The sequence below is a fragment of the Ursus americanus genome, chromosome 19, assembly GCF_024610735.1.
Source record: "Ursus americanus isolate L20-20 chromosome 19, mUrsAme1.1.p, whole genome shotgun sequence".
NCBI lineage: Eukaryota > Metazoa > Chordata > Mammalia > Carnivora > Ursidae > Ursus > Ursus americanus.
Genome location: NC_142145.1, coordinates 26896719 through 26913480, shown reverse-complemented (window position 1 = coordinate 26913480; position 16762 = coordinate 26896719). Strand labels below are relative to the sequence as shown.

The window sequence follows — 16762 nt, the reverse complement described above, 5'->3', positions numbered from 1 at the left end:
AGGCCTTAAGGAAGGTTGATTAAGAAGACAAGGCAGGGAGCAGGTCAGCCTGGGAAGGCGGAGAGTCCATGGTAAATCTGGTCTAAGCCACAAATTTAGGCTATATTAAAATACGCTGTCCAGGTGAGAGGCCATGTTGGTCACTCTGACCAACAGACCAGGAATGCAGGGCTGTCTCCTAAAACGGTTTGGCTAACAAAGGAAAACCAAGAGGGAAGAGCACTGTCTTCAGAAGAGGAGGAGTTTTCAGAGGAAGATCTTGGCTCCTTCATCCTTAGATGGAGACCTTCTCTAATTCTGGGCTGTCCCTTGGTGCCAGGGGCCACTTCCGGCTGCATTTCCCTGGGCGTGTCCCAGCAAGAAAGCCCGCTGGTCTAGACAGGTAACCGGATTCGTACACTACAAGGAGGTGGCACAGCTGGCCTCAAATCCACTTTTCAATCCCTTAATCCTGTAGTTCTATTTGGAAAAGGAAGCCAAACCCAGACAAGGGTGGAAGGGGTCCTGTCTCGGGTAAATCCCAAACTGATGATAATCCCAAAAGTGCAGACCATCCCACCATACTTTGGCCCATTCCAGACATGTCTTACAAATGTTAATGAAAACGAACAGTAGGAAAGAGCTCAGGTTCCGAGGCCCTCCCCTGGCAGCTCAGCCCTCCCAGGTGCCCCTCCCCCTCCCACCAACTCCAGCGTTGGGGCAGTGGAGCCTTCCGGAAGCTTCCTGTCCCTCCTCCTCCTGAGGTCACAACCACATCAGACTCTCAGGGCTCTCCTGAACTCTCTGGGATCACCAGCGGGCCTCCTGTCTCTGCCAGTCCCTAAACCACCAAGCATTAAATTCTCTTTGAAACAAGAGGCCTTGAGTGCGGCGTGGTGACGTGTCACAATATATAGATTCTGCCCATTACCAGCTTTCTAATCTCACCTTTTTCTTAGTGTGATTTCTGGATGAAAAGACCCACCAACCAACTTGCCAAAAAACGAGACATGTCCACCACATGTGAATTATATTTGTATCTGGTTTATTTGCAGAATTTTACTTAAACCAATTCTCATTTCTCCCTGTTTCTCATCATTATATAAAAACTCATCCTTTGTACAAGAATGTAAAATGCTAAACAATGAATAAGAAGTGAATATTGCACATTTAATGACCAAATGAGTTGTGGTTTTTAAAGGCCACACGAGACATGTGGGAAGGAAAGGGTCAAACACACGTAGGAAGTACTTGCTGCCCCATAAGTGATTTTAAGCCATTGAAAGAAAAATAAATTCTAACCTTCAGTGCTCAATGAGACATATTACATCTGTACATTAAAAAATAAAAGTTTTATAATAAACAACATTCATTAAGTGATCTCATTATCCCAAAACGGGGTCAGTAGTTTAATTTTACTTTTTTCAAGTTACTGTCATCAGAAATCAGAAACCTATCCAGACTGGAGGAAGCATCAACTATAGCTTCTCCAGGACACGTGGTGGGTCTATGAAGCGTGAGGATCACCACGGACCAGAACAAGGTCAGTATGAGCGCCTGGCTGTAAGCCAAGAACTTGATCCAGCTCAACCCAGATTCAAACGGAAGATCAGTACGAGGATAGTTTAAAAAAAAAAAAAAAAGCAACATGTTTGTTTCCAACATTATACTCTCCATTTTGTTTAATAAGACAAAGTTAACTGAGCAGAAAAAAATTCAACTACTACCTCAAAATAAGCCATAAAGTTGGTCCAAAGTGAAGAGCAGTTTTAAAGGATATGTGCAAAGTCTTATTATAAGCCCATCATGTAGACAGGGAGGAGACCAGTCTGTGGCAGGAACTGATGTTAAAGCAAGGTCTGGAGTTTGAATTCACTAACTGAATGTGCCAACCACGGGCACAGCTGCTGAGAGCCGATGCCGTCCACGGGTCCTGGGGAGTGGACTTGGCTGTCTGGCCCTCGATGCTGTGACTGACCCCAGGCCAGGGGCCAGGCAGAGGGCACAGAGCAGAAGGAAACACACTCTCCAGAAGCCTGCAGGTGAGGGCTGCCTCCAGTTTGTGCCCTTGGAGCCTCATTCATCTCCCGAGTCCCGGCCTGGCTACTCACGGACACAGCCGTTTTGGCGTACCATGGGCTAACTTGGGTACTTTTCCCCAAAAGCAGCCCTGTTAGACACTGGGGGGAAGAGGGCCAACTGAAGGCACTAAGCATTTAGCCTGAAGACTAAGAGGTGGACTAAGAGGTGTGATGAGGTCTGGAAATGTTGGCAGATTTGTCTGAGGAATAGAAGAGCAGCCCCGGCCTGGCCTGCTCCAGCCAAACAATTACCAATGTTATCAGGCCAGTTTTGGCACAACATAAATCAGAACTACAGAGAGCTGGCCACTGGCCAACTGGGCTTGCCCACGAGGGGTGGGACTACTGGCCTGGGGGAGGAGGGAAGGGCAGAGGAGAAGCAGGAGGGGGGTCAAGAGGGGAGGCTGGAAGAGCAGGCCTGGGGATCCCTGCTGAATGAGAAGTGGGACCACATGAACTGTAATGTCCCTGCTGACTTTAAAAATCACAATTCTACAGCATTTGCTTCCTGCTCCAGAAGAAATCATTAATCTGCGTTGTTAAAAACCCAGTAGAAAACTATGTATCACCTTCATTCAAAAGGAAGAAAGGGCATGGACACTCTACCTTGTACAACGTGGACATTCTGACTTTAGTAACCGATTGGGTTACTTTTAGTAACCTTTAACTTGGTTAAAGCGAGGTTTGGCTACGCTGGGGGTTTGCATTTTCTGGATAGGCTCGCCCCTGCCTCAGAACTGAGTGACTCCGGCAACCCCAGGAAGCAGATGTGACTGAGCCCCCAAAAGATCATGAGGTTCTCTGCGTGCCTAGGAGCTCTGGGAACATGCCGGGTGGGTCCTAGCTCCCCCATCAGGCTGAACACACACATCCGCACAACCTCTGTCCTCGGCGTCTGCGCCTCCCAGCTTTCCGCCGTGTTCACCTGTCGCAGTCAGGCACAGGAGCCAGGAGAGGGGGGAGACGGAGGGTGCCTCTCCGACCATCCTCCATGTGCTGCAGAGTGGCGGGGAGACGGGAGCAGCACAGGGGAGGAGCTTGTCATCGACCAGGAAGCTGCCAGACATCCCAGTCCGAAGCAGGTGCCACCCATGGCACATGCGGGGAAGGTGTGGGCTAGCTCGCCTCCAGCACTGCCTGGGGCGGGCGGCCCGGGTCCAGCCGGGTCCAGCCGGGTCCAGCCGGGTCCAGCCGGATCCGCACAGCCACACGGTAACGGTCTCGGAAACGGGCCCTGCGCGCTCCGCAGGCAGGCCGACTACTATTGGCAGCCAAGGCGCACTACTGCTGAAAGCCAACGGGGAGGCCGGTCTCTTCTGCCCCAGGAGGCTACAGCAGCACTGCCACCTTCTGAACTATCTCACTGTCTTTAAAGCGCTTTCTTGGCCCAGAGGCGCTCCGAGGCGGCTACGCTGTGAGCCAAGCTTCCACTGTTGCTAAGCCCGACGGAGCCAGAGAGGAAGTACGTTCACCGACCACCTCTGATAATCAAGTTCCAGTGTCAAATAAAATAGAGGGCATCAAGCATAAAAGTCTGCATCAACTTTAACTGAAATACTTGACAAGATACTGTGAGATCCCTAAAATTCATATTCTTGCCAGCTACAACCAAAGATTGATTTTATTTTTTATAGTTTTTACAGACCAAACACATTATAAATATTACAAACCTTTGAAAATTAATAGGTTAATCATAATTTTCTTTAAAATGTACATACTGTCACTCAAAAATTTCACATTCTAGGATACCAATAATTACAGCTTCCTCAGAGAAAACAGCACACAAAACCCCTCCTGTCATAAAATCTTTGTTGCCAAATAAGCCACCGAACTGCTCACAGCTTCTAACGCTTTCTTACACAGCACGGGGAAGCTCTGCGACGCGCCCCTCTGAGATGGCCACCTCGTGACCTACACAGACTTGGGGGCTGCACGGGGATGATCTCTATCTGTGAGGCAGAAGTGTTCAGTCCAACTAGAGAAGTTTGAAATGAAGAGCAGCTCCCGCACAACGTCCACATGTTGGGGGAAGCGCTCTATAAGGATATCTGGAAGCAGATTTTCACTCCGTTAACCTAGATCCCTACCCCCTGCTAAGAGCTCTCAGTTCAGATATTTTTAGGTAAATATCCTTGGGTTATAAGTAACTCATGAACAGAAGACATATTATGCAAGCTGAACAAACAAAATCAATTCTGAGCCAAGAGAATTAGGAAGACAAAAGCCAAACTGTTCATTCCAGGGGGGAAATGATGAGAGCAAGCAGCCGGCGCACTCTGGACAGGCACTGGTAATGAGTGAGCTGTTACCAACAGAAGGCACAGGGCTAAAGGGAAAAGCCAAGTTTCCACGGACAAGTGCTTCAGCAGGTGCTAACTTCACCTGAGTTTAAATGTAGATGAAGAAACACACAGGGACCAGAGCATCAAGTTCTCAGACTCTGTCTCTCTCTCTAGACAGCAAGGCCTTCTGATTTCAAGCCCGGTGTCTAAAAAGAGTTGTGAACTCTGATGTCTACAGGGACGGAGGAAGTGATGTGAATGAGGGAATGGGCCAGGGTAGGTTCCACAGGGATTATGTCTACAGTGACCACACTCTCCACCATGGGGGTCACACAAAACACGCCTGGGCAGTGTGCTCATCACACGCCACCAGCGTGCCACCTCAGTCAACAGGGACGTTCCTTCTCCATGAGGACCAAAGCTGGACGGAAATGGACTTGTCACCATCTCTGCTGTCCACTACAATCGGGATCAAGTGGCCACATTTTAGACAACGACTCACTTTAATTCAGCATTCTTATCTCCATTCTGAAGGAAGTGATACTTTTAAGCTGGTGTATTTCCCCACATGTGAGAAATGCAGAAATTTTCCAAGCTTCTTTTACCTTGAAGGAACACAAATGGGGTTCAAAAGTGAGGGTTCTACATGATTCCCAAAGCAGTTAGATCTGGCACAGCAGTCTTGAGATTTAAACAAAACAGGGAAGACAGAAATGGAGACCCAAAAAGAGCCCCGTGCAGGGTCCTATGAGGTGACTGGGGGCCCAAAAGCTGAGAGTGGTTCTGTGCCCAAGTGCGACTCCTAAGTTTCTCCTGTTGGGTGAACATAGAAACTAAAAAGGCCCCGGGAAGTTTCAAGAACTGAGAACACACACACACACACGCATGTGCACATGCGCAACAGAACTACCTAGTGCCTCCCGACTTGCATCTCAGTCAACTAACTCACTGGCCAAACCGAGCTCTGCAGTGAGACTGAGCGAAGTTACTTGTGCAACAGCAAAGTCAAATGGAAACATAGACGGCAACAGGGTTTCTTGACATACTCAGTGTTACTATCGTATGTTGTCCAAATAATGCACTTCCGGATAGAGACAGTTAACAAGAAGAGCCAGGAAGCTTTTCCCATCTTGGAGGCAATGGCCAGGATGCTTGATAAATTGTGCAGCTTGTGATATCTGATCCTGGTATTCAACATACTGCTTACTTGATGTCAAGGATTCAAGAGCAGTCAGAGCCTACAAGACACGAAGACAAAAGGGTAAACCACACAGACTGCACAGAACATGATTCCCACAGGTGCAGCACACCTGCCATTATCTGGTACAACTGTGAGCCTCCTGGAAGCCTACAAAACTAGAAGTCCCAAAGGCAGGCACTGATTAACCACAGAGGAAGGAAGCCAGCAACTCAAGTTTCTCTGGCTTTGGCCATCTTCCACATCCGGCCCTCCCTCCTCCTGGCCTGTGCTGTTCCTCAACCCTTCCCCACAGAGAGCCCCTGCTACAAGCAGGTTGGCCTACTGCCTTGTCCTCCATCACGCCAGTGCAAGTACAGAGCCCTCTCCACCAGATCACCTGCTGCCTCTCCTTCTAGAGCCCAAACCGGAAATCCCAGGTGCCAATGGCCTGTGTGATGTTTGATTTGCTGTTGGGTTTGTTCTTAGGTTACAAAATCATGTCATATTACACCAACTGTATGAAATTCAAAAGAAACCAGTGTCTAAGTGCAGCTGAGGATAAACAATAACGCAGTTCCATCAGTCAACAAAGTACAGATCAAGTTCCTCCGGCTCTGCCTGCCAGAAACAACGAAGGTGCTCCCATGTCCCTCTTTACATTCTTTAATTCCATAATTTTTAAAATTTCTTTCCTTCATAGTGGGAGAATTGAAAAAAAGACTGTATTTGGAGAAAACAAAATCAGAACAACATACAGGTTCACCCATGCCCAGGACGGTGAAAGTGACCAAAAAGTCGCCCACGCCTTCCCATCTCAGACAGGAGGACCACGGCACAGAGAACGTAGCTTAGATGGCGGAATTTGCTTGGCTGAGTAAACAAGGAGGGAGAAGATTCTGGGGATGGTAAGTGAACTGGCAGCTTAGAAATAAATAGCCAGGGGGCCGAAGAAGTCGTCTTGGAGTGGAAAATAAACTGACGAGATCTGGATACCAAGCTAACTGCTGTGCGAAGAGAGTTCAACCTAAGAACAAGAATGAATGGGGACCGGCGGGAGTTGTCACTGTAAGGGAATGCAGGCAGAGAGGTGAGGCTCAGGGGACCTGCCAGCCTCGGAAGCGCATGGACGTCTCAAATATACCCGCAAATGCATCGTGCTGACTTCACAACCGGCCCTCGGGAGAACCACCTGCCCACCTGTGGCGAGTTCACACATGGCTCATAGACGACTTTAGGGACTCAAACAGCAGCTGTCCAGTCAGTCCATGACAAGTATCAGGTATTATACAGACCAAGAAGCCCATGAAGAACTTGCTGACTGGATCGCTGGACGCTTGCTCTTGATAACTAAGAGATGACCTGGCACGTGGCTAGCTTGGACACGGCCAGGCTGCGAAGGAGGGAGAGCTGGGGCTGTAAGCGCTTGCCATTCACAGAAGGGACTGCGAGTGTGAAGCCGAGCCCCCTGGCTGAGGGAGCCCCGCCCAGCACTTACAAGTTAGGGCGCTCCACCCCTCCCCGTGCCCCTTCCTCACCATCCCTATGGGGTGGGGGGGGGGATTATGAGGTTCTACCAAGCTAGAGAAAACTTACAACAGTGCCTGCCACGTAGTAGGACCCAAGAATGCTAGCCATCGTTTTCTCTGAGACACCTGTGTGTGCACGTGGCCAGCCTGTTTACAGGTGAGACCAGTTCCGGGAATGGGACCACTGCCATGTGGCCTTCCATGTTTTTAGAACCAACTATCATTTCTCAGAGCTACCATTCTGCCTGTGTTTGGTTATTCCAAAAGCAGCCAGCAGCGGTCAACCACCAGACTCACAAAACAGGACCCGCTACCTTGGTTCCAAGTTAAAGCTCAGCGAACCGCATCGTCTCCACTGTGGCCCCAACCCCTGTGCCAGTGCCCAGCCCCCAGCAGGGGGCCGGTCAGCATGGTCATGTTCGTCAGCACCAAATCTGCTCCTGGACTGCCTTGCTTACCCATGGCCCTGCTGCTTCTACGATGGCAGTGACAGTGCTCGCGGCAAGCGCCTACAATGACGGTTTAAAATCTGAGGCAGGCACGTGCAGTCACCATTTCCCAGTGCACAGAGCACACTGACCAGCTCGTGTTGTCGTCTTGTAAGGACCAGCGCTGCCCCCTCCCTGCCTCCAGGGCAGGCCGGCTGAAGGACTCCTACCCCGGAAGGGTAAAGCTGTTTTTACTGACCTGCTGAGCTTTTGGGGTCAGATGTAATTCCGTGCCAGGCTTCAAACGGATCTGATCCTCGGAAGGAACCTGAACTGAAAGGAAGGCGGCCATGCCTCGAGCGACCACGCGGAACCTTAGGTGCCAGGGAGAGGTCAGAAGTAAAAGACTATTAAAGTAAGTATTTTAAAATAAATACCACATTTTCTCTTTAAAAACAAGATAAACACATTTCAGACCTAATGTTGCTGTTAGCTCTTTCAGGAAAAATCTTAAAAAAGATCAAGAAGGAGCATTAATCTTCCATTATCACTGCCCCAACAACATAAGCAACATTCAGACTCAAGAATGAAAGTGTTGTAAACATGCAGAATAATCGGAACTCTCAGACATTGTTGGTATGAATGTGCGAGACGGTGCAGGAAAATAGGTTTTGGCAGTTCTCAGTAACAGAGTGACCATATGACCCAGCAATTCCACTCCTGGGCATATACCCAAAAGAACGGAAAACGGGTGTTCTAACAAAAATCTGTAAACAAATTTCATAGCGGCACTATTCACAACAGCCAAAAAGTGTAAATGGCCCAAATGCCTATCAACTGATGAATGGATAAACAAAATGTGGGATATCATGCAGCGGAATATGACTCAGCCATTAAAAGGAGTGAGGACCGCATACATGATAAAACGTGGGTGGGTCTTGAAACTTCATGCTAAGTCACAGAAGCCAGACACGAGGCCACATACTATATGATTCCATTTATTGAGATGTCCAGAACAGATATAATTAAGTCGGAAAGTCAGTTAGTGGCTGCCAGAGACGCAGGCGCCAGGGGTCTAGGGAGTAACTATTTCATGAGTATAGGATTTCCTGTTGAGGTGACGGAACCATTCTGGAAGGAGGCAGTGCTGATGGCTGCAACAACACTGTGTATGTACTAAATGCTATTGAATTGCACATTTTTAAAGAGTTGCCGTAATACATTTTATGTTATGTGTAGTCTACCACAATTTAAGTCGAATCAAAATCACATAGTCCTCCTAAATTCCATCACAAACAAAGAAACATGACGTGAACCAGTTTGGACTGAGTGATTCGCTAAAGTTGCAACAAAAGGATGGGGGCTATTCCACAAGAATGCTGACAGGAGAATGGTAGGAGAACTCTTTTTCAACACTGATAAGGGCTTGGAAAGAAAACCATTATGCAAATAAAGTAAGATAAAATGGGAGGCTAGTGGCAAATTTTTTCATGCCTTGGAATTTTTTAGCAAAAAAAACTTAAGACTTGTTTCTCATTACTTATCCTTCTTATCAGTTAACTTTAACTCATCTTGACTTATAGTTCTAGGAGACTGAGTGCCTCGTGGGGCCTGGACGGCCCTGACGAAGTATGCAGTGAAGCAGCTAACTGGGGTATTTACCCTAACCTTGCACACTGTCACTGGCTCAAAACCAGACAGAAATCAGCAGTGTGGTCAAGTTACAGAGTCAAAATACAACAAGAGATACTACTAAGAAAACATTCCTTAAACATGAAAACAAAGTTGTTTTAAAATGAGAAAAAAATAAGCATGTTTTTTAAAATATAAAGACATAACCAGGTGTTGATTTTTTTCCCCTTTAATCTATGGTGGAACCCTAGCCCTTAAGTCAAAAACTTAGTTCCCTAAATAGGAGCAGATGCTGAGGCCCATTTAGAAGAGCAGTGGCAGGTGCTTCCTTACCTGTTCGACAGGGGCGACTTCCGGCCCAGACCAATTGCCCCCAGAATCCCAGAGCTGAGCCTCTCCTCGGCCAGCAGGCTCAGCCTGCCCTGAAGCATGAGCAGAATTCGAACGACAGATTCTATCAAGACCGAATCCCTCTGCTCCGTCTGCATCAGGGACAGCTGCAGGGCCTGGTGCCACCACAAAAACAGCTTGGCCTCTTCCTGCGTGGAGCTGGGGGGGCCCAGGAGGAAAACAGAATTACAAGTGGGTTCCTTCCGCTCCCATTGACCCGAAAGTCCACATTTGAGTCTCAAGGATAGGGGACATTTAGTACTTTCAAAGCTTAGGCTAACAGATGATAGTACTAATACAGTGAGTGTGACAGAGCAGCCACGGGGCCAACGAACCTGGGATAGACCTGTTCCAACCACTTGCTTAAGATGAGCAGCACTTTCATTTCGTTCCTGAGAGTCTGTTCGCTATTTAGACACTGAAGCAAGTAGACATAGAGAGTCAGGTAACTGCCGAGGGCCAGGCACTCCTGCAGAAATTCTTCTATGGTGAGCTCAGGAACTTGAAGGGACACCAGAATGGGGCCCCATCCGAAATTCTGATTGAGGGAACCTAAGAAAAGAGCACCAAGAAAAGACAGCAAGATAAAATCAGGAATCAAATGGTTTCACTGCTGCCATGTATCTTTCCAGTTTAGCTTCATGTCAAGTGCACGTGGGCCCCGGAGGCCACCCAAGGGAAACGTGCCCAGCGGCTCAGCCTGGAAAGCCCGCACGCTGAATGCCTGTGCCCCTGCTAGCCACTGTTGGGGGGCCAAAGTCAGGACTGAGGACTGTGCTCTCAGACTCACCCTTCTCCTCGTTTCATGGTCGTTAAAATCGCAGGTAGACACTGCCTGTCCAGTCATCTAAGGGTCTTAACTTCATCTAATACCTTTTAAGTATGTTATGAAAATTTATGCTTTTCCAAGGAAAATTATTATTATTCTAGCCAACTGAAGTATTTCTCCTTTTGAAAGCTTAGTTGGATTCATACCTCAATGGAAATTGAAAAAAAATTTGTCTTGATTTTGTAACATGAATGAATTTGAAGCAGAGTGTTATCCTAACGGTTCTCAAGTCTTTGGGGGGAATGATGGTGGGGAGACGGTGAAGTGCACAGCACCTTCCATGGGGGCACACGGGGACAGGTCATGGATTGCCAAGAAAGGGAAGGAGCAGGTTACGGGCACCTCCTGGCATTCTTGCTCTAACACCCTTCTTTCTCTCCTCTTGTGTGGACAACGATGTGTATCTAGGTATCAGAGTTGAGTAACGCTAATCCAAGCCATTCTTTTTAATCAGACCACGTTGTTTCCAGAATCAGAGTTTAGAGGGAGGTTAGGGAATAAGAAAGGTTTTTAAAAGGTGGGGGTGGGGTGGGGATTGACCTCTTTCTAATATTGACAAAAAAACAATAAAAGACTTACATGAAAACTCATTTTAACAAGTGACAAAAATGGAGAAAAATAACATAGTGGGTCTTCCTATAAAGATTCTGGTTATAACACTTGTTCTGAAGAGCATGGCTAGGCCTGTGATGTACACAATGTGCCTACCATAGAAGGGCCAGTCTGACGTCCAAAACCACGGTAAAATGCATTAGCGGTTCCCTCCACGGAAACATGGTTGTACTGACAGACACGGGCCATAGGCTCTCCTGCTAACTGCAGATCTTTGCAAACAAGGTACACCCTGAAGTATGAGCTACATTACCAAGGAAATCTGAGCGGGGCAATCACCCATTGGGGAGGGTCTGGAAAGGTACCTCCTTCTGACAAAGCTTCACTCTCCCCTGGAAAGGACCAGCCTAAAGAGAGCTGCGCACCTTCTTTGAAGTAGGCAGTGACGCAGGCTTCCGTGATCTCAGCCATGTGGCGGACGGAAGCCAGGCTCTGACAGGCTGCTGTTAAGAGGGGCAGGACCGCCAGCCCGTGCACTTTCTGCCCAATCCAGGTCCGGACACTGCCCCGGAGGAACTCTGCCGTGGGAAGAGTCGCATTGTTCATCATCATTAAGACTTCCATAAAGAGGCTGCTGAGGGCCATGTGGCGGGTCTGGCTGTCCATGTCTGCGGGGGAACACACACACACACACACACACCGTGAGAGACTGCCAGAACAGTGACAGAATGTGGGCAACCTCGGCTGCACTCCGCGCCCATTTTATGATTCTACTGGCTGAACCTGAAGGACCAGAACGAATACTCTGGATGGTGCTTAGCTGTTAAGGACAGGATGCAGCACATCAGTACTTTGTAAGGGCACAGTAGGAACCACTGAGAGACCCCTGGTTACAGCAGGTGGCCGAGCAATACTTTAATAAAGAGATGTATCAAGCTGGCTGTGAAAGACTAAATTATTTAACAGAACGTGCTTAAAGACTTTAGCTTCCAAACTTTGCTCATCTGGAAAACCAAATACATAGATCTCAGAAGTCACCTGGTAAACTGACTACAAAAAATACCTTCACCCTCACCACTGCCAAAGCTGTCAATATTCTGGAATGATTTACCAGAATAGAGGTTATTACTTAAAACATAAAAGGAAAAGAAACACCTTTAAGCCTTCTTAAAAGAGCTTAACTTAGGGGCGCCTGGGTGGCACAGTGGTTACGCGTCTGCCTTCGGCTCAGGGCGTGATCCCAGCATTATGGGTTCGAGCCCCACATCAGGCTCCTCCGCTATGAGCCAGCCTGCTTCTTCCTCTCCCACTCCCCCTGCTTGTGTTCCCTCTCTCGCTGGCTGTCTCTCTCTCTGTCAAATAAATAAGTAAAATCTTAAAAAAAAAAAAAAAAGAGCTTAACTTAAAAACAGCTCTATTTCATTGTTTCTTTAAAATAAGAAAAGTGGACAGACCGAAAATTTAAATGGGTCTTTCAAAAAAATTGAGAGATGAAAAGAGCACACAGCATGTAAGAAAAAGCAAATTCATTGTACAAAACACCTGCAAACGGGCAGGTTACTGAGGTGGATTCCTTCCTTACATCCCAAAACAGAAAACCTTTTTCACCAGGAGTTTGTGGAGAAAATTCGTCAACAGGCTATAGTTTTTGCCAACTACTTCTCGCTCTCCTGAGCTAGGTAAAATGTTTTAATGGAATAGAAGTGGGGCTTTGTCACCACAAGACTTTCGTATTCACATCAGTGAGAGCAGGGGACTCTGGGTCTTACTCCCCACACCTATCAAATCAAACTTGTCCACCTGCAAGCGTTCAATGAACTCTAACTTAATGTTACTCTAAGACCTACTTACAATCAAAGCAAGGACTTCAGAAACCAAAGTTCTAGATGTAAGTTCAACAACGCATGTGTCTGAGTGCATATTTTGTCACGCATTCCTATGGGTACAGGCATTCTTCTCTAAGGCCTTATCTCTGAATTTCAGCTCAAAAGCAATTGTAATTTTAATAATGTGCCTAATTTAACCATGACTCCTAGAACAAAAATCTCCTATAGCAAGCCTCCTAATAGATCCCACCCTCTCCTTTCCCTATGCATCAACACAACCAACGAATGTTTTCTTAAAAACCAGATCTGATCCTATCACTCTTCTGATGAAGATCTTTCTAGAACACCCTCCTCTCCTGTGCTTGGCCAGCTATTATCTGACCTTCACGGCCTAAACACATTTGATTAACTCTAAAACCATTTCTCCGGTATTGCCTGCTAATTTTTCTTTCTTTTTTTCCTTTAACATTGACGGGACGTTACTGGCTAGAGGGGCTGATGCTAAAAGGTCAGGTGCGCTAGCTCATTCCACGCTTACAATATCCATATGAAACAGGTACGACTATTATCCCCATTTTGCAGATGAAGTCCAAGATCACACAGTTAGCAGGTAGAAAACCCATGCAGTCTGGTTCCAGAATCTGCTTTTTAACTAACATACTATATACCCTGTGTGGTAAAGCTATATTGCAGATATGGTCAAGAAATTTCAGCTGATTTTTTGTTCACCAATTCCAACTCAGTGACACTAGCTTTCAATTGCTACGCGTCCCTAAATACTATAGCTGCCTATTTTCAAACAGTATTTAAGTAAACATTAAAACGTTCGTGGGATTCATCCATGTGGTGGCAGGTTTTCACTGCTGTATTCTATTTTACGAATATACAACAATAATTCATCCTTTCTACTGAACACATGGGTTGTTTCCAGTTTTGGACCCCCTCAGATGCATAACTACAGACACTGCTCACGTTTCCCAGGGCACAGGTGCATTTCTTCTAGAATACTCCAAGGAGCAGAATTCTGAGTCATAGGATATGCAAACAGTAGATGATGGATGCCACACTTTTAAAAATGGTTGTACCAATTTCCTCTGTGATCAGCAGTACGTGAATTACACTGACCCATATACTCACCAACTCTGTATCGAAACCTTCTTACCTTACTCATTCTGGTGGGTGTGTCATCATCTGTCACTAAGGTTTTAATTGGCATTTCCCTGATTATTAACATGGTTAGCACCTTTCCGTAAATACACTGGTCATTTTTGTAGAACCTTCTTTTGTAGAACGTCAATTCAAGGTTCTTGCTCATTTTTTCTACTGGGTTGTCTTTTTCTCCCTTCTTTATCTTTCTTTTTTTCCTTTAACCAGTGTGATAATTATCCAGTGTGATAATTTTAGTCACTCATATTTAATGTAATTACTGATGTAACTGGGTCTAAATCTGCGATCTTACAATATACTTTCCATTTATTCCTCCAATTCGACATCCCTTTTTCTCTCTTTTACTTCATTATTTCTTATTCTACTTTTTCTCTTTTGGTCTGGAAGCTAAACACTGTTCCAACATTCTTACAGTGGCTGCCTTACCAATTACACGCGCACTCTTGACTTTTCAAAGTCTGATGTTTACTGGCTCTGAGACAGTGCAAGGGCTCTGTAACATTCTAACTCCTACCAGCTCCCCCTGCTGGGGCCTTAACCCCCGGAGGCATTACTATTACTATTGTCTTAGTCACATTTCACGTAGATTCGCCTACACATTTATCTGCCACTTTCATTGTTCTTCACACTCACTCTCTTCCTACTTACCTTCTCTGGATTATTATCTCTTTCTTTCTACAGTCTTTGGTTGTATTTTGCTATTCTTTTTATAACTTCTTAAGCTGAATTCTTATCTTATAACCTTCATCTTTTAAAAATTTTAATGTAAGCACTGAAGGCCAAGAAACTAAGTGCCACTTTAGCTGCACCCCACAAGTTTGGATGCATTCTGGTTTTTTATCCAGTTCCAAATCTTCTAAATTTCTATTATGATTGTTTCTTTGGCCATCATCTGTTACTTAAAAGTCTGTTTCTTGATTTCCAGGGTATGGTTATATTTTGTTACTGATTCCTAAGTTCACTGCACGGTGTGGTTAGACCACGTGTGGTCTGTTGCACACCAGTCCTTTGGGATTGGTGGAGACTGGCTTTAAGCTGAACCACGGTGAGGTTCCTTACCCATTGTGTGGGGGACTCACACTGTGAGAGTTCCGCATGTCCAGGGCAAACCCTTGTCCACATGTGCATTATAACCAGCGGGGCCCTTCAGACTTCCTAAAGCCTTACTGATTCTCCTTTGACTTCATTAATTACTGTGAGATGTATGGCAAAATCTCTTACTGTGAGTGAATTTGACTTTTCTCTTCCTAATTTTGTCAGTTTTCACCTCAGGTATTTGCTGTTGCTACTGTGTTATTAGGTACAAATACATTTATCATTATTATATCCTGCTGGTGAATTAAACCTTCTATCAATTTCCAAAGACTCTCTTTATCCCTAATGCTTTTATTTATTTTTTTGTCATGGAACTTCAAAGCAGGAAAACACCCTAGAGATCATCTGCTCCGTGATGCTTTCTGACTCACAGTCCTATCTGTCCAATATTAATCTACTACACCAGCTTTCTATTTTAATAATGGCCTGATACGATTGCCTTATAGAAAGCTTTCTATATTCTATGCTCTATATGTACTTTTTAGAAACAGCTTAAAGCTGGATGTTGTTCATGATTAATCCAGTCTGACAAACTTTGTCTTTAAAGCTGAGTATCAGTCCATTTACATTTACTGATGTACTTAAATTTTACCATCTTATTTTGGTTATTTTTCTCACCTTCTCCAAGCTTTTCTTGCCTTCTTTGGACTGAATGCATTTTGGCCATTTCTTTTTATCTCCCTCCACTAACTTGGAAATTATACATTTTATTTCTATTCTTTTAGTGAATTTCTTAGCAATTTCAACATTCACATTTTATCAAGATGTAAATTTGATCAATTTATTGGCCCTCTCAAAAATACTAAAACTTTAGAATGCTTTTAACTCAACCTCCTTCCTAACTTATATATACTTGTAGTCATATAGTTTCTTTTGCTTTTTAAAACCCTATATGCATAATTACTATAGTTTTCCATATGTGCCTAACATTTTACCACTTTCTCTGTTTACACTTCCTGTTTATAATCCAAGCCTTTTTACTTGTGATCACTCTACTTCTACCTAAAGAACGTGCTTTAGGATTTCCTTCAGTGATGTCGTAGGACAAACACTGTCAGTTTTCAATGAAAATATCTTTCTATCACCCTCATCCTTGAAAGATGGTTTCTCTTAGTTTACAGCTCCAGGTTACAAGTCATCTCCTCACAGCACACCGAAGTTGTTCCACTGTCTTAGCTTTCTTTGTTAGACTGCGAAGTCGGTAGTCAGTGCAAATGTTGTTCCTTTGTAGGTGTCCGTCCGTCCGCCCCTCCTCCCTGAACGTGAAAGTTGTTTCCTTTATCCCTGACGCTCGTGCAGCGTCACCACAGTGTGACAGTGTGCAGATATGAGAATTTCTCTGTCCTGCTTAGGATTTGCTGGGCTCACTGAATCTAAGGAGTGTCGTGTTCATCGGCCCTGGAAAATTCTCAGCCCTGCTGTCTCTCTGGCTATTACTGGCTCCCCCACTTCTGCCTGTCCTCTCTGGGAATTCCGACGGGACGACTGCATGTATGTTCCATCTTCCCGGCCTGTCCCCAAGGCCCTCTAACCTCGCTTCCACGTTCTTTCTCCGTCTGTTCTACGTTCTGAACACTGTCTTCATATGTATTCTCCAGTACACTAATCTTCTCTTCAGATGAGTTGAACCTGCTCTTAAACTTACCCATTAAGTTTTTATTACAAGTGTTATATTTTACATTTCTAGAATATTGGATTCTCTCTCAAAGCTGTGTAGTTCTATAATTTCTTGCTCCTACGGACATTTTCAAATCTCTCTTATTTCATCAAATAGATAAAAATACTTTTTTGTTTA

General features: G+C 45.5%; 1 protein-coding gene across 3 annotated transcripts in view; it reads right to left on the bottom strand.

The window, feature by feature from the left end:
* Positions 1–1603: 1603 nt before the first annotated feature.
* The window catches only part of EPG5 (ectopic P-granules 5 autophagy tethering factor), a 102324-nt gene continuing 87165 nt past the window's right edge, over positions 1604–16762 (bottom strand). For 2 of the 3 annotated variants that reach the window (XM_045789985.2, XM_087869850.1), the window contains exons 40-44: positions 11305–11547; positions 9834–10050; positions 9442–9657; positions 7736–7850; positions 1604–5580 (exon numbers count right to left, since the gene is read on the bottom strand). In XM_045789985.2, coding sequence (XP_045645941.1) covers positions 5398–5580; positions 7736–7850; positions 9442–9657; positions 9834–10050; positions 11305–11547 — 974 coding nt within the window. In that variant the 3' untranslated portion in view covers positions 1604–5397. The remainder of the gene's footprint in view (positions 5581–7735; positions 7851–9441; positions 9658–9833; positions 10051–11304; positions 11548–16762) is intronic. The other variant, XM_045789986.2, reaches the window with a different exon arrangement.